This window comes from Branchiostoma lanceolatum, chromosome 11 (assembly GCF_035083965.1).
Source record: "Branchiostoma lanceolatum isolate klBraLanc5 chromosome 11, klBraLanc5.hap2, whole genome shotgun sequence".
Classification (NCBI taxonomy): domain Eukaryota; kingdom Metazoa; phylum Chordata; class Leptocardii; order Amphioxiformes; family Branchiostomatidae; genus Branchiostoma; species Branchiostoma lanceolatum.
The window spans coordinates 11,155,207-11,171,004 of record NC_089732.1 but is presented as its reverse complement, the minus strand read 5'-3'; the positions used below and the strand labels follow the sequence as shown (position 1 = coordinate 11,171,004).

Below are 15,798 nucleotides of genomic sequence, written 5' to 3'. Positions count from 1 at the left end.
CTTCGCATCGACTCAAATACTCAGATGAACGAAGAACGGATCGAAACGAAATCATAGTTATTCCACAAAAGTGTTTGGTCAGTAGAAATAATATGAGATGCAATCTCATGATTTTACGTTGAAACATTGTCACGTACATGAAAAATGAATGTAATTTCCTTTTTTATATTGCCCCGAATCTGTTAACAAACAGCTTGCCCGTGCAAACGATGAAACGTAGATTTTTTAATGGAACAGTGACTAAATAGAGACTTTGACGCAACAAAATAGATACCTATCATTCAACATGCATGGGGTGTTAATGTCTTAAAAAGACTACCCAATTTCCCCATTATAAAATTGATCAAAACAATACACAGATTTGCTTTATCGCTGGAATATTCGTAATTAATACAACACGAAATCCAGCTTTAAGCATGCCTTAAAGCATACGTATAGGTTCCATGCTTTCATGAATGTATGCTTTATGCTTTTGCGTATTCTTAACGTAGTAATTAAAGATCCGTGTAGTATTGCGTGAGCCCATCTGCAAATTCATCATTCTACACGTACATCGCACAATATATATGAGACACTCTTTACACACAGCAAACAATAAATTGCACCTACCCTGGGGTCCCTGTTTAACTTCATGTTGCGCATAGATATTGTTTATTTTACAATGCACCCCATATACCAGGGGGCCCAAAATCAACCTTGACCTTTGTCTTCCCAGCACCTGCCCATATACCAAATAGCATCGTAATCCATCCAGAGGTTCTTGAATTATGTCGACCACAAAATGCGGAAACACACACACACAGACAAGCCAAAAACTATACCTCCATTTTTCATATCGATAACTATCTTTGGCGCTAATCACCATACGGCTAATCCTATAGATTTACTGGCCGGTCAAAAAACGTACCTAACTCACTATGGCTGATTAAAGACATGAGACCTGTGAACCGGGAGCAATATAACACCACGTTGTGATTTATCCAAACAGCCAACACAAGGATGACCTCGACTAAACATACGGTATTCCTGGTGTGTTTTTTTCATGATCTTACTAGCACCATAACTACCTTTGTGAATAATCAACATGTGGCTATTAGTACGTATCTTATTTCATTAACATTTATTTCTTGAGAATAGGTCAAAACGCAAAATGCTCTAGTCAAAAACGTTAATAAAGCAATATATCTACATGTATATTAGGCCTAGAAAAAAGTTGTGCTTCCAGTTACCCGACCGACCCAAGCATAAACCTGCAGACCCTAGCCTTTTTTTAGGTCGACCGCTGGCAAGGGACATACATGTATGGAGTTATCAATCTTAATGATGAAATTCAAAATAGACACTTGTTAAGAGATTCATGCTTTGAACAGTTATAAGAAACAGTTGTATAATGCTAAACTGTATTTGTTCCATCACTTCGGCCGAAATAAAAACCAAGACAATTCCTACCTACCGACCCAATTTTCTACAGGACCGGAACCAGAAACACACCATTTTTCCTAGCAATATATCAGCATGTAGCTTTATTGGCCATTCGAAAATCGTGTCTAACTCACGACTGAGAAAGACACGGAACCCATGACCCCTGAGTAATATATCCGAATATAAAATCACTGGGAAGGCGCTGTGTTTTATCCTAACATCCAGCACATGGGTGGCCCCGATTAAACATAGGGTCTTTCTCTACGTCTTCATGCCCCCTGCAACAAGACCCCTTTTAACGCAATGTATGTAATGAAGGGGCATTCATTACGATTAGCTTACGGCGTCTATTTGTTACCGGGTCCCGGGTTTATTTTAACTCCAAGTTGAAGGGATCCCGGGGACCGGCCATGCCCCAAAATAGCCCGGTAGCTACAGGGTGACCCACCGGGCCACGTAGGGGTCACGCCCGAAAGTGCAAAAAACAGCCCGTAAACTACTCGGCGGGGCCCCCTTTTTAAATTGTGACTGAAGCATGATATGTTTAATATATAAAACCACAGAGAGGCGCTATGATGTATTCGAACGTCCAATACATTAAACATACGGTATTTCCCTATTTCTTCACGCCCCTCCAACAAGACCCCTTTTAACGCAATGTATGTAATATATGGGCATTTATTACGATTAGCTTACGGCGTCTATTTGTTACCGGGTCCCGGGTTTATTTTAACTCCAAGTTGAAGGGATCACGGGGACCGGCCATGCCCCAAAATAGCCCGGTAGCTACAGGGTGACCCACCGGGCCACGTAGGGGTCACGCCCGAAAGTGCAAAAAACAGCCCGTAAACTACTCGGCGGGGCCCCCTTTTTAAATTGTGACTGAAGCATAATATGTTTAATATATAAAACCACAGAGAGGCGCTATGATGTATTCGAACGTCCAATACATTAAACATACGGTATTTCCCTATTTCTTCATGCCCCTCCAACAAGACCCCTTTTAACGCGATGTATGTAATGGAAAGGTAACCAGACCTGTAACGGCATCCTCGACTCTTTCGGTGCTGTCTTCTTCCAGGATGGATACGGGGTCGCAGACGTCTGGGCCCGCCGGGTCGCCGCAAACTTTCACGACGTCTTTATGTGCGGAAAAGCTTTGCGGAAAAAAAGGAAGATGAGACACATGTTTAATGCAAAAGTTAGGGCTATTGATTTAGTTCTTTTTAACAAATTTCAACAATTTGAAAATATTAAGATACCAAATTCTTAGGGCTAGAAAACATTTGAGCGTCTAAAGAAAGTAAGGTCTTGGTTCCAATTAGGTCGTTACCCCGGTTCAAATCCGGAGAAGGGCATCTCGTTTGGGGCTACACCCGTTTTTCGGAAGAGACTTAAAATGGGGGTACCTTGTTCGAGGAGGTGCCTCAAGAACATTAAAGGGGAAGGGCTAGTAAGTCTGCCCTATATAGATAAACCCTGCTACAGAAACAGCATGGAAACTTTCTGACCTATGTGTATATGCCACTGAGCACTTTAGTCTAATCGATTAATGCAAAATATAGGCAACTTTTATGCCAAATTTCATGCTTTTACCATAATCTAAGCAATCTTTAAACCATCGCCTAGACTACTAGGTGAACAACTGTAAAGAAGGACTGGCTCCCGTGCATTGTGTGTTGTTTTCTTACTCGTCACTGACACGTCACTTACTCGTCACTGACGGACTGCTGTAGTTCCTTCAGTGAGTGGATGATGGCGTCCCCGCGGCCTGCATCCTTCAACCTCAGGCTGATCTTCAGCTTTTTGTTCATGATCGGTAGGTGATCGCAGATCTCCGGACTCTGATCCAGATCACTGGAGCTAAACACGCCCACCACAGGCTCCTCGAATGAGAAGATAACGGCATATCCTGGAATATGTAATCATAACAGAAATGTATCTCTTTCTCTCTCTTTCTCTCTCTCTCTCTCTAGTCTAGATCTATCTCTCTAGACTAGATCTATCTCTCTAGACTAGATCTATCTCTAGATCTCTAGATCCCTAGATCTTTATCTAGATCTCTCTCTCGCTTTAGATCTCTCTAAATCTCCCTCTAGGTCTTTCTCTAAATCTCTCTCTAGATCTCTATCTCTCTAAATCTCTTTCCAGATCTTTTTTAAGATCTTTAGATACCTAGATCTCTCTCTAGATTTTCCTCGCTCGCTCTTTCTTCTTCTGTTTTCTTTTCTAAATCATTATTAGAGAAATGTTTAGTCAACTATCACAAAGAATTGATAATTAGTCAATCGGCAACTTCGATGAATTGAGAGAAAATAAAAGTGTAGCTGTAAAACAAAGTTTCTTCGCTTTTGTTTTTGTAGGAAAAACAGCCTAATGGTTAACATTCATCTTCATCGATCTCAATTTTCAACTTGATCTTTTCCAATTTCTTTCTTTTTTAGAAGTGTTGATCATGATAGATTCTGTTATTGCCGTTGAAACAACTCACAAGGGTAATTTCAAGTCTGGTGATACGGTAATATCTGTACAATCCCTTTTGTAACCTCTTGGGCTTGCCAAAAATGGATCCAATCATTTCACGGTATCTGACAACTTACAGAGGTAATGGAAAAGTACAGAATATTTTACTACTTACCGCAATTCAAGTTATCGGGGTATCTGATTTCACCGATTTCCTTTGCAAGTCTTTTTGCTTTTCGCCTCGGTCCGAGGTCTTTTTCCCAGTCGGTTGGCTGGTTGTCCAGTACCACCGCTGCGATCTGAACACCGCCGTAGTTCTTGCATGCCGAATACGTGTTTGTCAGTGCCTCTTCTATCACTGTAAGGAAAAAACAACGCCGACTTAGAATGACTTTGACTTTATTTGGATTCACAATATAATTAGCTTGATATTTCTGTTTGCTATTCTTCCTGTGGTCCGTAACATGTAATACATCACAACAAAATTACAAAACACCAAATCCAAAAATAGGGGAAAAGATTTTGCTTTGTGAGATTGATACACGACTGAAACATCATTTGCAACAACATTTCGTCGTTGCAGTATCATACGGTTCATTTGGACACCAAGTTTTCTATCTTAAGCCCCGGTTACACAGAGCCAAACATGGCCTCCCGACCTTACCCGAACCATGGTTGGAGGTGGCTCGGGAGTTAGATGGGCTGTGGTCGGCTGATGTTCGGCGCGGTAGGCTGGTGGTCAAAGTTTGAAAACATTCGGCTGTGGTCAGTTTGTCTGTAATGGGTCGGCTAGTGGTTAGGAGTAAGTCAGTAGTGGTCAAGGTGAGTTTGGAAGTCAAGTTTGACTCTTAACCTAAAACTGGTCAGACTTCTCCCGACCTACCGCCAACTTTGGTTGGCTAGTGGTCGGGAGCCATGTTCGGCTATGCGTAACTGGGGCTTAACCAAGGCTTAAGTCTAGCAGTCAAAAACGATGCACTTTGTCCAGTTATATTAGAGTGATGTGCTAGATCTTTGTGTATTAAAGCAATGCCCCGTCATATTTCTTACCTCTGACGCTCATGTTCGTATACAATGGAGCTCCTCATTTTCGTTTTGTGCATGCATGATATGCTGATAAAAAATTAAAGCAGGCAGCTTGAAATAAGCTCGAAAGCGACAAGCACTACGAGTATCTTCCTTATGTTGATAACAGTGCTTTAAAAACATATGTGGCTACAACTACTGCTACTGACTATTAATTAGACCTATGAGCTAAGCATGTAATACTGTATTGACGTGTAATTCTTCCCCGTGAGCCATGCTTTCAACTTTGATATTACGAGAGATGCCAGATAGCAATATGTCATCCGTAAACTAATAAAGATATGAAGCCGCGAGGTGCCTAAGGCTTTATCTGACGTGATATTAGGCTGCGATATATCTCAATGGATTCGAATCCAATGTATCTCATTTCGAAGGGTTCGTGGTTTTAAGAAACAGGTAAACGCCGACGTTAAACAATGGAAGAATCATGGACCTAGTTTTCGCATTATAGGTGAATGGAATTGGAATGCAATGTATCTCATTTTAAAGGGTTTGTGATTTTTACAAACTATTCGATGCCTATTATTGCAGTTTTATTATATGTCAGATATGCAAGCGGATGACTGAAGTACAGCAAAACTAAAGAATGAAAGAACCATGGACCTACTTTTTGACGTATATGTACATGCATAGGAATTTGTATCTCATTTTAAATGGTTCATGCTTTCTAAAAACTTTTGCATTCTTATCATATACCATATTCATTAATGAATCATTCAAGTACAGCTAAGCGCCCACGTTAAAAAAAATGGAAGGGGCATGGACCTGCTTTTCGACTTATAGGTACATGGGTTGGAATTCAATGTATCTCATTTTAAATGGTTCGTGATTTTTTTTAAATTTGTCAATGCCTTCTATAGCAATCTTATTACATGTCGGATACATAAATGAATACTTCAAGTACAATTAAGTGCCGACGTCAAAAAATGGAAGAGTCATGGATTTTTGTAATTTGTCAATGCCTTCTCTTGCGATCTATTATATTCCAGATACATACCAGATAGATAAATGAATATTTCAAGCGCAACTAAGCGCCGACGTCAAAAAATGGAAGAGTCATGGACCTGCTTTTCGATTTATAGGTGCAGTGCATCGATTGGAATTCAATATATCTAATTTTAAACGGTTCACACATTTAGATGCTTTTTATTGCAATATAACTATATGCCTGATGCGTAAACGGATAATCCATGTACAAGTATGGACAAAAATCGAGGCATACACCTACTTTTCGACTTATTTGCACATCAATCGTGTCTATAAGGGCGTGACAAATGCCTTAATTTGCTTGCTTCACACCAACTCTGACCTCTGGCCTCATCGTGTGTAGTTAATGAGATTTAGATAACATTTCTAGGCCAGTTTGTTCTGCTGGTACCTCAACACTTTCATGTTATGCGTTTGTACTGTATCAAGTCACGTCACTCGCCACTAGGTGATTTATCAATACGTTTTGGCCAGTCTTTTGGGAAATGTTTATCATATTGTATCATGTATAGGGTCATAACTTATCCTGACTTGTACGTTACGTTTGCAGCGTCCTTTCGAGTGTCCAGTATTTGTATATGTTTATCCGGTATAACCGCCCTTCGGCGTAACACACCTGAGTTGCAGGCAAGCGGCGCGGAAGCAGCTGGTTACATTACACCAAAGGACCTGTCACACCTAACTTTTTCACATCTAGCTGCAAGCGTTGTTTAGCGCTGGGAAAATGCTCCTACAGTACTTAGTGGTAACGAGTACTATAGTACTGCCGAATTGTACAATAAAGTGAAATGAAAGTCGTCAACTAGCGATACTTCTAATCTGAGACAGTTGTTATTGGGCGAATTTCTTTGTTTCAATCAAAAAAACATTATTCATTAATCAAATAGATACATGAACATACATCATACAGAACGTATTTACAATACTACATGTTAAGGAAAGGGAAGAGTAATTAAAGTAACAGATATACAAGTGGTTTGTCAGTTTTTGGGTTATTAATAGACTGAAGTATTCCTAAGTGTCAAACAATCAAGGCTTCAATATGTATGCGTTCATGAAAGTAATTAGCGAGTGCTCTCTACGGCGATGGCATGTGGAACGGCTAATCATTTGTTTGGTAATATCATATTAGCTATGGGAGGTTGTGCCCTTGCAGTGTTAATGTCTGTTTAATTTGGTTTCGTCTAGACGAGTACCCTGGGTGGGTCTAATCAACTTAATATATATGGATGAGATATTTCTATGAGGAGAGATAATACTCGTTCATAATGTCACTACCAAACAGATACTGACTTCCTACATATTGCCACATTACTAGCTTTCATTGGAAATACGTTGGAGACAGTGACTTTAATATATTTTTAAGCGAATGATGCTATTTTAGATATTATGATGTTCAATCCATATTTGGGCTATCAAGATATCTTCTGATGGAGTAACAGAAGCATTAAAACAACATTGTTGTAGACCGTGTAGTGTTGTCTATAGAAAGAGTTTCTTAAAAAGTGATTAACTGGCCTGCTAGCTCAGTTGGTAACGCGAAGGTCGCAGGTTCGACCCCCGTGCTGGCCACACTTGATTCTTTTTGTCGAACATAGACGGCTTCTTAATGTTGTGTTGTGTTGTGTTGTGATCTGATGTGTTGTGCTATCCTGAGTTGTGTTGTGTTGTGCTGTGCTCCATTCTGTTGTGTTGAGTTGTGCTGTGCTGTGCTGTGTTGTGTTGTGCTGTGATGTGTTGTGTTGTGCTGTGTTGTGTTGTGTTGTGCTGTGCTGTGTTGTGTTGTATTGTGCTGTGTTGTGTTGTGTTGTGTTGTGTTGTGTTGTGTTGTGCTGTGCTGTGTTGTGTTGTGTTGTGTTGTACTGTGCTGTACTGCGTTGTGCTGTGTTGTAAGGGTGACCCAAAAACCACCCGTCCCTCCATATTGGCATTTGGATTTTGGATTTTACTGGAATTGCAACAATGCAATAGATATGGGACACAGGATGTCGTGACCCACACATAATATAGCCGTTTTTTTACACTTGGCTGGAGTGGGGAAAGTCGTGTAAAGTGCCTTTTCCCAGGGGCACAAGATCGGTGGCGTCAGGGGATTCGAACCCGGGACCCTTGAGTTCTGGGCCGAAAACCATGCCGTTACGATACGATAAGAGTCATTGCCACATTACCACATGCCATTACATTGTGGCATTTACCACATTATAATCCATCTGTGACGTTAAAGTAACGCCGCTGGTGGTACATTATCTAATCAACGAAGGCTGTTACTGCCCGAATCTAGGTATAACTTTAGTCATTTGACGGCTCACCGCACTGCTGCCCATCATCCAATTGAAAGCAATTCAGCCAACTCATGATCGACGAAATGTATTATTCAAATACAAGGTTACGCTCTAGATCTGCCATTTACCTTGTCCTCCTTACCACTGAACCTTAATGCTAGCACACAACTAGGAAAGCTTAGACTTAGAGGTCATGTGCGTTGTAAATCGACTTTGAAAATAAAAACCATACCGGAGTATTACGATTGTTAACTGTTATAAAAGGACTGCTTCTGGTAGATGTTTGTTGAAGCAAAGTCTGTATACTATGTCCGGATGTGTAACTTGTACTCTATAAACCTGGCGTGTTACGCCATGAGGCAATACAAAAATACTACATAACTAGATATTGCAACCAAGCCCCATGACTCTCTCGATTCCTGAGAAATTACTCATTGCCCATAATACAGATTATTCAAATCTTCATCTTTTGTTGTCTTATAACGCTGATATATACCTTTCCAACTTACAGCTCTATACATTTACTGTGGATCTATCTTTGTTTATCTTTTATCCTCAATAAATTGGTTGGTAAACTAGCCAGGCAGGCGTGATTAACTTAATTACAAGGCTGCTTAGATGGTTGATAGATATGATTATGGCGTCATGATGAGTTAAATTCACAGCAGAAATTACGATTCATAAAGGATAAGAGATATTCAATGGAGGTCTATAGTCATTGTTAAGTGCTGCATATGCTGTTATGTCGTTTAACTACTAAGGGAGCAGGCAAAGGACAAGGAACATTGGAACAGGAGTTTCAAGAACATAAAGGTGGGGTCACGCTGTTTGGTGGCCAATGCCAGTCTAGCAGAACTGTAGTACATTTGCCACTAAGAGCAGTACTTATTGTATATCATCATATTTCGCAATTTGGCGTAATAAGGTTTAGCCCAGTGAGATACCCGCTTAAGCTTTTAGCGTTCATTATGCAAAACTCCAAATGCAAATTGATACATGTAGGCTCATCTCAGTTTTAACCTTGTACTTGGAAGCATAGAATTCTCGCAGCTGCTTCTAACGGCGACCCCACCTAAACCCATCTAATATTTAAACATTAAACCCTAACACATCCCGGTATGTAATCTCGTCACAGAAATCCTCATCTTTATATGTAACAAGGAGACGTCTGATCGCATTTCTATCTTATTCAAACCTTTATTGCATGCTTTAGAGAAAGATGGGATAGATACAAGCAATCCAATGCATGGAAGCGGTCCGTTTTTCCCTGTGATTAAGGATCACATTTCTATCTTATTGAAATCTTTGTTGTAGGCTTTAGAAGAGGGTGTGATAAATACAAGTAATTCAATGCATGGGAGCGGTCAGAGTTTTCCCTGTGATTAAGTAGTGGAGAGGCTTAAAGACCTGCGGCGCCTTTTGATCGCACCGATCCCCGCACGGCTCCCTGCAATCACTCGGACTGATTACGTGGCATTTCTGCTCGTCAGGTCCTAATCAACGGTGGGGTAAAGCAAATTGACCTCTCGCCCTTACTATGATCCTTCCACCCCGCTCACGATAAGATCATTGAGACACTTTAACGGAGGGGCCGTGTTGAGAATGGTAAACCCGTCATCTTTCCTCCCGTGGAAAACCCAAAGCAACTTAGAGTTGATTCAACACTGAGTAGATGTTGCGATAACACCGTCAGCTATTGGCTGCATCGTTTACAAGTTTTTTTTTATGGTTTCGATAGCGCCGTCAGCTATTGGTTACATAGTTAATTAGTCTGAAATGCTGAAAGGGTGGTCTTGAAGGTAAAGAATCCTTCCTTCCCATGCAAAGCCTTAAGCAACTTAGAGTTGATTCTATACTGAACGCTGCGATAACGCTGTCAGCTAATGGCTGCATGGTTAATTAGTTTTAAATGATGAAAGGGGCGTCTTGACAGTAAGGAATCCCTTTTTTTCTTTCATTCGTTCTGCTTAGCCTCATGAAAATGCATATGAAATTACTAGCACTTTTTACTGATATTCCTGAGTGGATATGTGTATGTGCCGTCACAAACACATTGAATATATCTTGCATATTTAAGTATATCATATCTTGTTTGTATTCATTTTTCTAAAAGTTTGTCTTGTTTTAAACTTATGTTTTTGTACATATGTTTGGTGATGGCGCTAATATAACTTTGGACAACTAGAGTACTGTCTTTCTAACTTTTGACATCGCCTTTGATTTGTGTTCTCATTTCAATAAAAAAACATTGAATGATCTAATCCGTCTTGTTGTTCCTTAATTTGACGGCAGCAAAATTGCTTCATCATTGCTTCATCGCTGATGATGCATTTAACCTAAATCGTATCAACGCTATTGATTAGAACTTTAAACTACGCATTAGAAACGTTTGATGTATGGAAAACAGCGTAGACTATTTCAGTGAATAGTGGTGTAATCATTGCGGCTGGATCGAACTTCATTTTTAGCTCTTACATAGTTGGAGTACATATCTCATCATCATTAGTCATCCTCCGTTCAAGCGTTCAAGTTGATTTAATCATTTAGACTTTCAGTCAGGTCCGAGTTTGTTTCATATTCAAAAACTTTCTTCAGAGTAACATAAGAACGTTCAGCTGTTTAAGCATCAAGCGTCTGGAAAAAAGTGCATACATGTATCTGCAGCAGACAACCTTTAACTACTAGTAAACAACCTCGCCAACCGGCTCTCAACCACAGATGATATTGCTCGAGCCTTACTCCAAACCATGGTCTGGAGAAGGTCGGAGGGCCATAGTCGACTATGTGTGACTACTGCTTAAAAGTCGCAGACCAGCGGATGCTGGTAACCTCCCCGCCCGTTTGAAACATGCTCACGACTAACTCTCAACCATGGTCTGGAGAAGGTCAGTGGGCCATGGTCGACTATGTGTGACCACTGCTTTAAAGTCGCAGACCAACGGCTGTTGGTAACCTCCCCACCCGTTTGAAACATGCTCACGACTAACTCTCAACCATGGTCTGTAGCAGGTCGAGAGACACAGCATGTGATCGGGCTTAAAGGTCGCAGACCAGCGGGTATTGGTAACCTCCCCGCCCGTTTGACACATGTTGGCAGGGTGACACCGTCTTGGATCACTAGTCTGCATGCAGTACGTCCAGTCTACCGTCGGATAGACTATTTATAAGTTGATGAAACTGCTGATCTGTAACATTGCCATGCTCGAGATGAATCAGTCTGGTACCTTTAATCAAGGGACTACATTGCGTTTCTGGCCTCCTTTCAAATCTGGCGGATTATGACCCGGCACAAGGGTATGCAGTACCTACCAGACTTCTAAAAAGGGCACATTCTTTATCATGAGCCAAAAGACAGTTAACGTTGCTCAAGTAACTGGGTAAAAGTTTTAAAATTTTTAGAATTTCATCAAGTTGCTTTGGTATTTGTCTTTTGGCGTATCGTATTACCTGGGTGTTTACCTTCATTGATTTACTCTTTATCATTCTTCGTCGTTCTTGCAGATAGCAAAGTCATTTTTTCACGTACTGTCCCAAATTGTAGTAAAGAGACTACCACTCTATGTTTATGGATTTAGTAGTACTATAGTTTTTATGGATTTGATTGAACTTCAACCATGTAACCTGTATCTTTGTTAAACTTTGTCTGACCCTTACCTCTTCTCTCATGACCTCAATGAAAAGTGGCCTGCAGGCAGATTTCGGTTTTTAATGGAATAAACAAAGACTCAGACAAACTTACTAAACGTTTATATCGACTTGAAATCAGTTGCAATTCTACATATCTAGAGGACGCTTGTGCATATGTGATAAATGTAGTTATTTTGGTGTAAACTTAGCGGTAAGGTGACTTGTCCTTAGTCAAACCCCCGCGCAGCGGAACGATGAACATGATCGAATATCCAATCTTACTTGTTGAATGGCCGTAACAAAATGTAATTTCCGATGTGTATATGTATTTCCTGAAATATACCACAATGGCAAAATATGTTCAGGCTTCTTGTGCACTGCATTTTGCAACGCTATCATATGTCATAACTATGGTGAAGTAGAAATATTTATGATGCAATTATGATTTTGATTTATGACTGTTTGCTCCAGTGTGCTAGAAGTATATATGGTGAAAATCTGAAAAAATACGGCTTATAATGTTTTTCAGTTTCCGTCCTTTTTACCCTTTTCTATCAAAATCCGTATTCCTGTAAGTCATTTTACCAAATAGTTACGGGGTTGATTTAGAAAGTAATGCATGTAGTTTTATAACAGGCTCATTTTTTCATCGAATAAGTTACAATTTGGCACAAATGCAAAGGCACATATTTTCTTGAGACTGGTCACAACATCTCAATCTTTTTGCCAAATTTCAACTCATTCGGTGGAAAAATAATTGTGACTTACTGACTCGCCCTCGTGTTATATGTTCTTTTGTAAAAAAAAAAAAAACTTTCAAGCTCGTGGCCGACGAAGCAATTTTCAGGGAAGTGTATAACGCAGTAATTTCCGGTGGTTACGTGGCACTGAAGGAGCGCTTGTCATCACGTTTGAAGAGTATGCAATATCTATTGTCAATAAAGATCTGATTGCAAGCAGCCGTAAGTGGTGTTTCATGACCTGGTTGTGCTTTGAAGTCCTACTAATGTACCTTTGGGCCATCGCACTTGACCAGGTCTCCTCGTGATTACGTTTTATCACTGAAGCGAAAGCGATGGAGTCATGTCATGAGATGAAATAGCTGGGCAACGATGTACTCTTCTTCATGTCAATACTTGGAAAGCAACTTTAGGCTGAAAACTTCAAATCACTCTTTTTATGTACTTATGTACTTTTATGCAGAGCTGTAGTAACAGCTCTAAAACTATGCATAAATTGTCATGTGCCCATAGATCATAGCTACATGTCAGGTGAACTACTCTTTATGTCAATAGTTTGAAACCAGCTTTAGGCTGGCAGCTTCAAATCACTCTTTTTACGTACTTCCCAAACTGTAGTAAGATTAAGAACACTAAAACTCTGCATAGACACGTCCATGGGTCTGTGAATGTAAAACATACAAGACCATAGCATGTCCAGGACAATAGATACAAAAACCGTTCTGCTACAGTACCAAGGTCACACACCAGGTGGCCCAAAATCGACCTGACCTTTGTCTTCCCAAGACCTACCCACTTGCCAATAAAGAATTGCCCTTAGGTCATGGCTAGATGTCAGAGGAACGAGCAGGGCAAAATGCGACAATCTATGGTGTAATCAGGTAATCAAAATTGACACATACTTGACCTTTGCCTAAGGTCATTTGAAGCCTGACCCGTCGACCCTCACTCTGTAAGTCGTCTGGGCACGGCAGAATGGATCTGTGGGTAAGTCCCATTTGTTCTACTAGTATCAGTTATATCTTAAACCCATAGATTACCCTATAAAAGAAGGTCTCGAACACGTCAAATCGTTTTATCCCATGAGCTGAAGACCAGCAAAGGTCAACATTGTCCACCTGATGACCCTAAAATGTGGCGTTTTTTCAGACTGCATTAATAATATCGATCCCTTTTAGTTTTGATTTTAGGTTGAGACACGATACGGTACATGCAACTGCGTGAGTTGATGATAAAGACATAGATGACAGAAAAAGATGACATCTACTCATAATTCATGGCGCATAATGTATTATGCATGAATGTTGTGTCACACAGACTTGAAACGACTAGAAAGTATACGTCATATTCCTCTATCATGATTGATCGTGTTCCTCCCATTAGGTATACATTTTGATATCAAATGACTTAATGTATCTTAATTAAGTCGACGGTACGTGATTAAAAACTTAGTTGTGATTTTCAGCCTGTAACTTTCCACAATTTTGCCATTGCTAATTGGCAGCAATTACTTGTGGAATGGCATGCATCTTAAAATGATGGCGATTTTCCTGCCTTTTGAATCTACATGCTAGTTTTCGTATCAAGTGATCACTACCGTATTCTCTCCCTTGATGACATGACACAATGTTATGAACAACATCTCTTATACTTTGGTATATTATACGCTCTTATACGCTGGTGTCCGTTGGGGGTGTGGCCCCGGCCGGGCCCCGCAGCCACATATTTGTCCCGATGGACTGCAGGATACATCGGGAGGGGGTGTACTCCTCGGTTTTCTCACGATTAGCTTACGGCGTCTATTTGTGAACTGGTTCCGGGTTGATTTTAATTCCGAGTTTTAAATCCTCAGTGACGCAGGGTGTCCCTTGGTGCCTAGAAGTGGTCACGCCCGAAAAGTGCACAGCCCGTAAACTACCTGGCGGGGCCCGTTCTTCCAATTGTTACCGTAGCATAAGACAGATACATAAGCATCGTTACGTGTGTTGATATGGTGCAAGCCATGTCTCCCGTGGCTTAATATCAACCCTTAATGAAGGAAGTAGAATATACCTTAGAGCTTAGTACAGCGGTAATGATACACATCAACACCTGTTACCAAAGCAAGATAATTCCCCAGTCCCTATTCATCAACCCAGTACATGGCTCCCACTGGGTTTGTGAGCAGTTCGATAATTGTTCAACAGACGGGCGGCGACGCCTTGCCTTTCCCTTTAAGGCCTAGAGAAAAAGTGTGTTTCCGGTTACACGACCGACCCTAGCAAAAAATCAGCCGACCCTAGCCTTTTGAAGCACGGCCGCTGGTAAGGCACATGAAATGATCGACCTGACATCTGAATAATGAAATTCTAAACAGCATTCCAAGACTCAAGAGTCGTGCAAATTCTCACACAGACTTCCTGTATTTTACTACTGTTAACAGATTAAAGCTTTGAACAGATATATGTACAAATGTGTAGTAAACATTGTACTTATTTGTTCAGTTTATCAATATACTTGTGCTTGTGCAATTCATATTTGTAAACTTATGATATAATGTTAAGATTCCAAGTGTTTTTAAACTGTATTTTTGTTAGATCACTAAGGCCGAAATATAAGAAGAGGAAACAAAGAGAAACCCTAACCTACCTCCTCTATTTTTCCAGGACCGTAACCGGAAACACAATACTTTTTGCTCAGGCCTTTTTACAGCACGGGGACCCTTACTGTGGTGGGTGGGTGCCCAAGGCAGATTGCAGCAAGACGCTAATAACAAACCCTGGATGACATGTTTGATAATGATGTGTTCCTAGATGGCTTGGGAGTGTTGGTGGTGATATATTTTTGGTTTTCGAACGTTACGAGAGGGCTACATAGAATTCAACTACCCATGTCTTGGCTTTGAACGTCGTAATGTTGTAGTAAATTATGCGTTATAAGGATTTTTCTAATGAATTGCTAACCCTTAGCGTACCATGAGATCGGCGTGAGCTTGCGAAATATATAAGAGATTCTAATCAATCAGAACTTGTTAAAGAACGAATTATTGACACTCAAAATGCACGACTGCTAGAATTAGACTAACTCAGACCAATATTTCAGATGTAGCCATTAACAGTCGGCTGTATCATCAAGTCCTTTTTCATTTTCTGTGCTCTTTCTATTGTGGATAGATGAAAATGAATTCCTGTTTGTACATGTATATGTTATAT

General features: G+C 40.4%; 1 protein-coding gene across 1 annotated transcript in view; it reads right to left on the bottom strand.

Moving 5' to 3' along the window:
• LOC136445184 (uncharacterized) overlaps positions 1–15,798 on the bottom strand; it is a 48,509-nt gene that overhangs the window by 7,269 nt on the left and 25,442 nt on the right. Inside the window, exons 2-4 of the mRNA XM_066443052.1 lie at positions 4,061–4,243; positions 3,136–3,334; positions 2,461–2,579 (exon numbers count right to left, since the gene is read on the bottom strand). Coding sequence (XP_066299149.1) covers positions 2,461–2,579; positions 3,136–3,334; positions 4,061–4,243 — 501 coding nt within the window. The remainder of the gene's footprint in view (positions 1–2,460; positions 2,580–3,135; positions 3,335–4,060; positions 4,244–15,798) is intronic.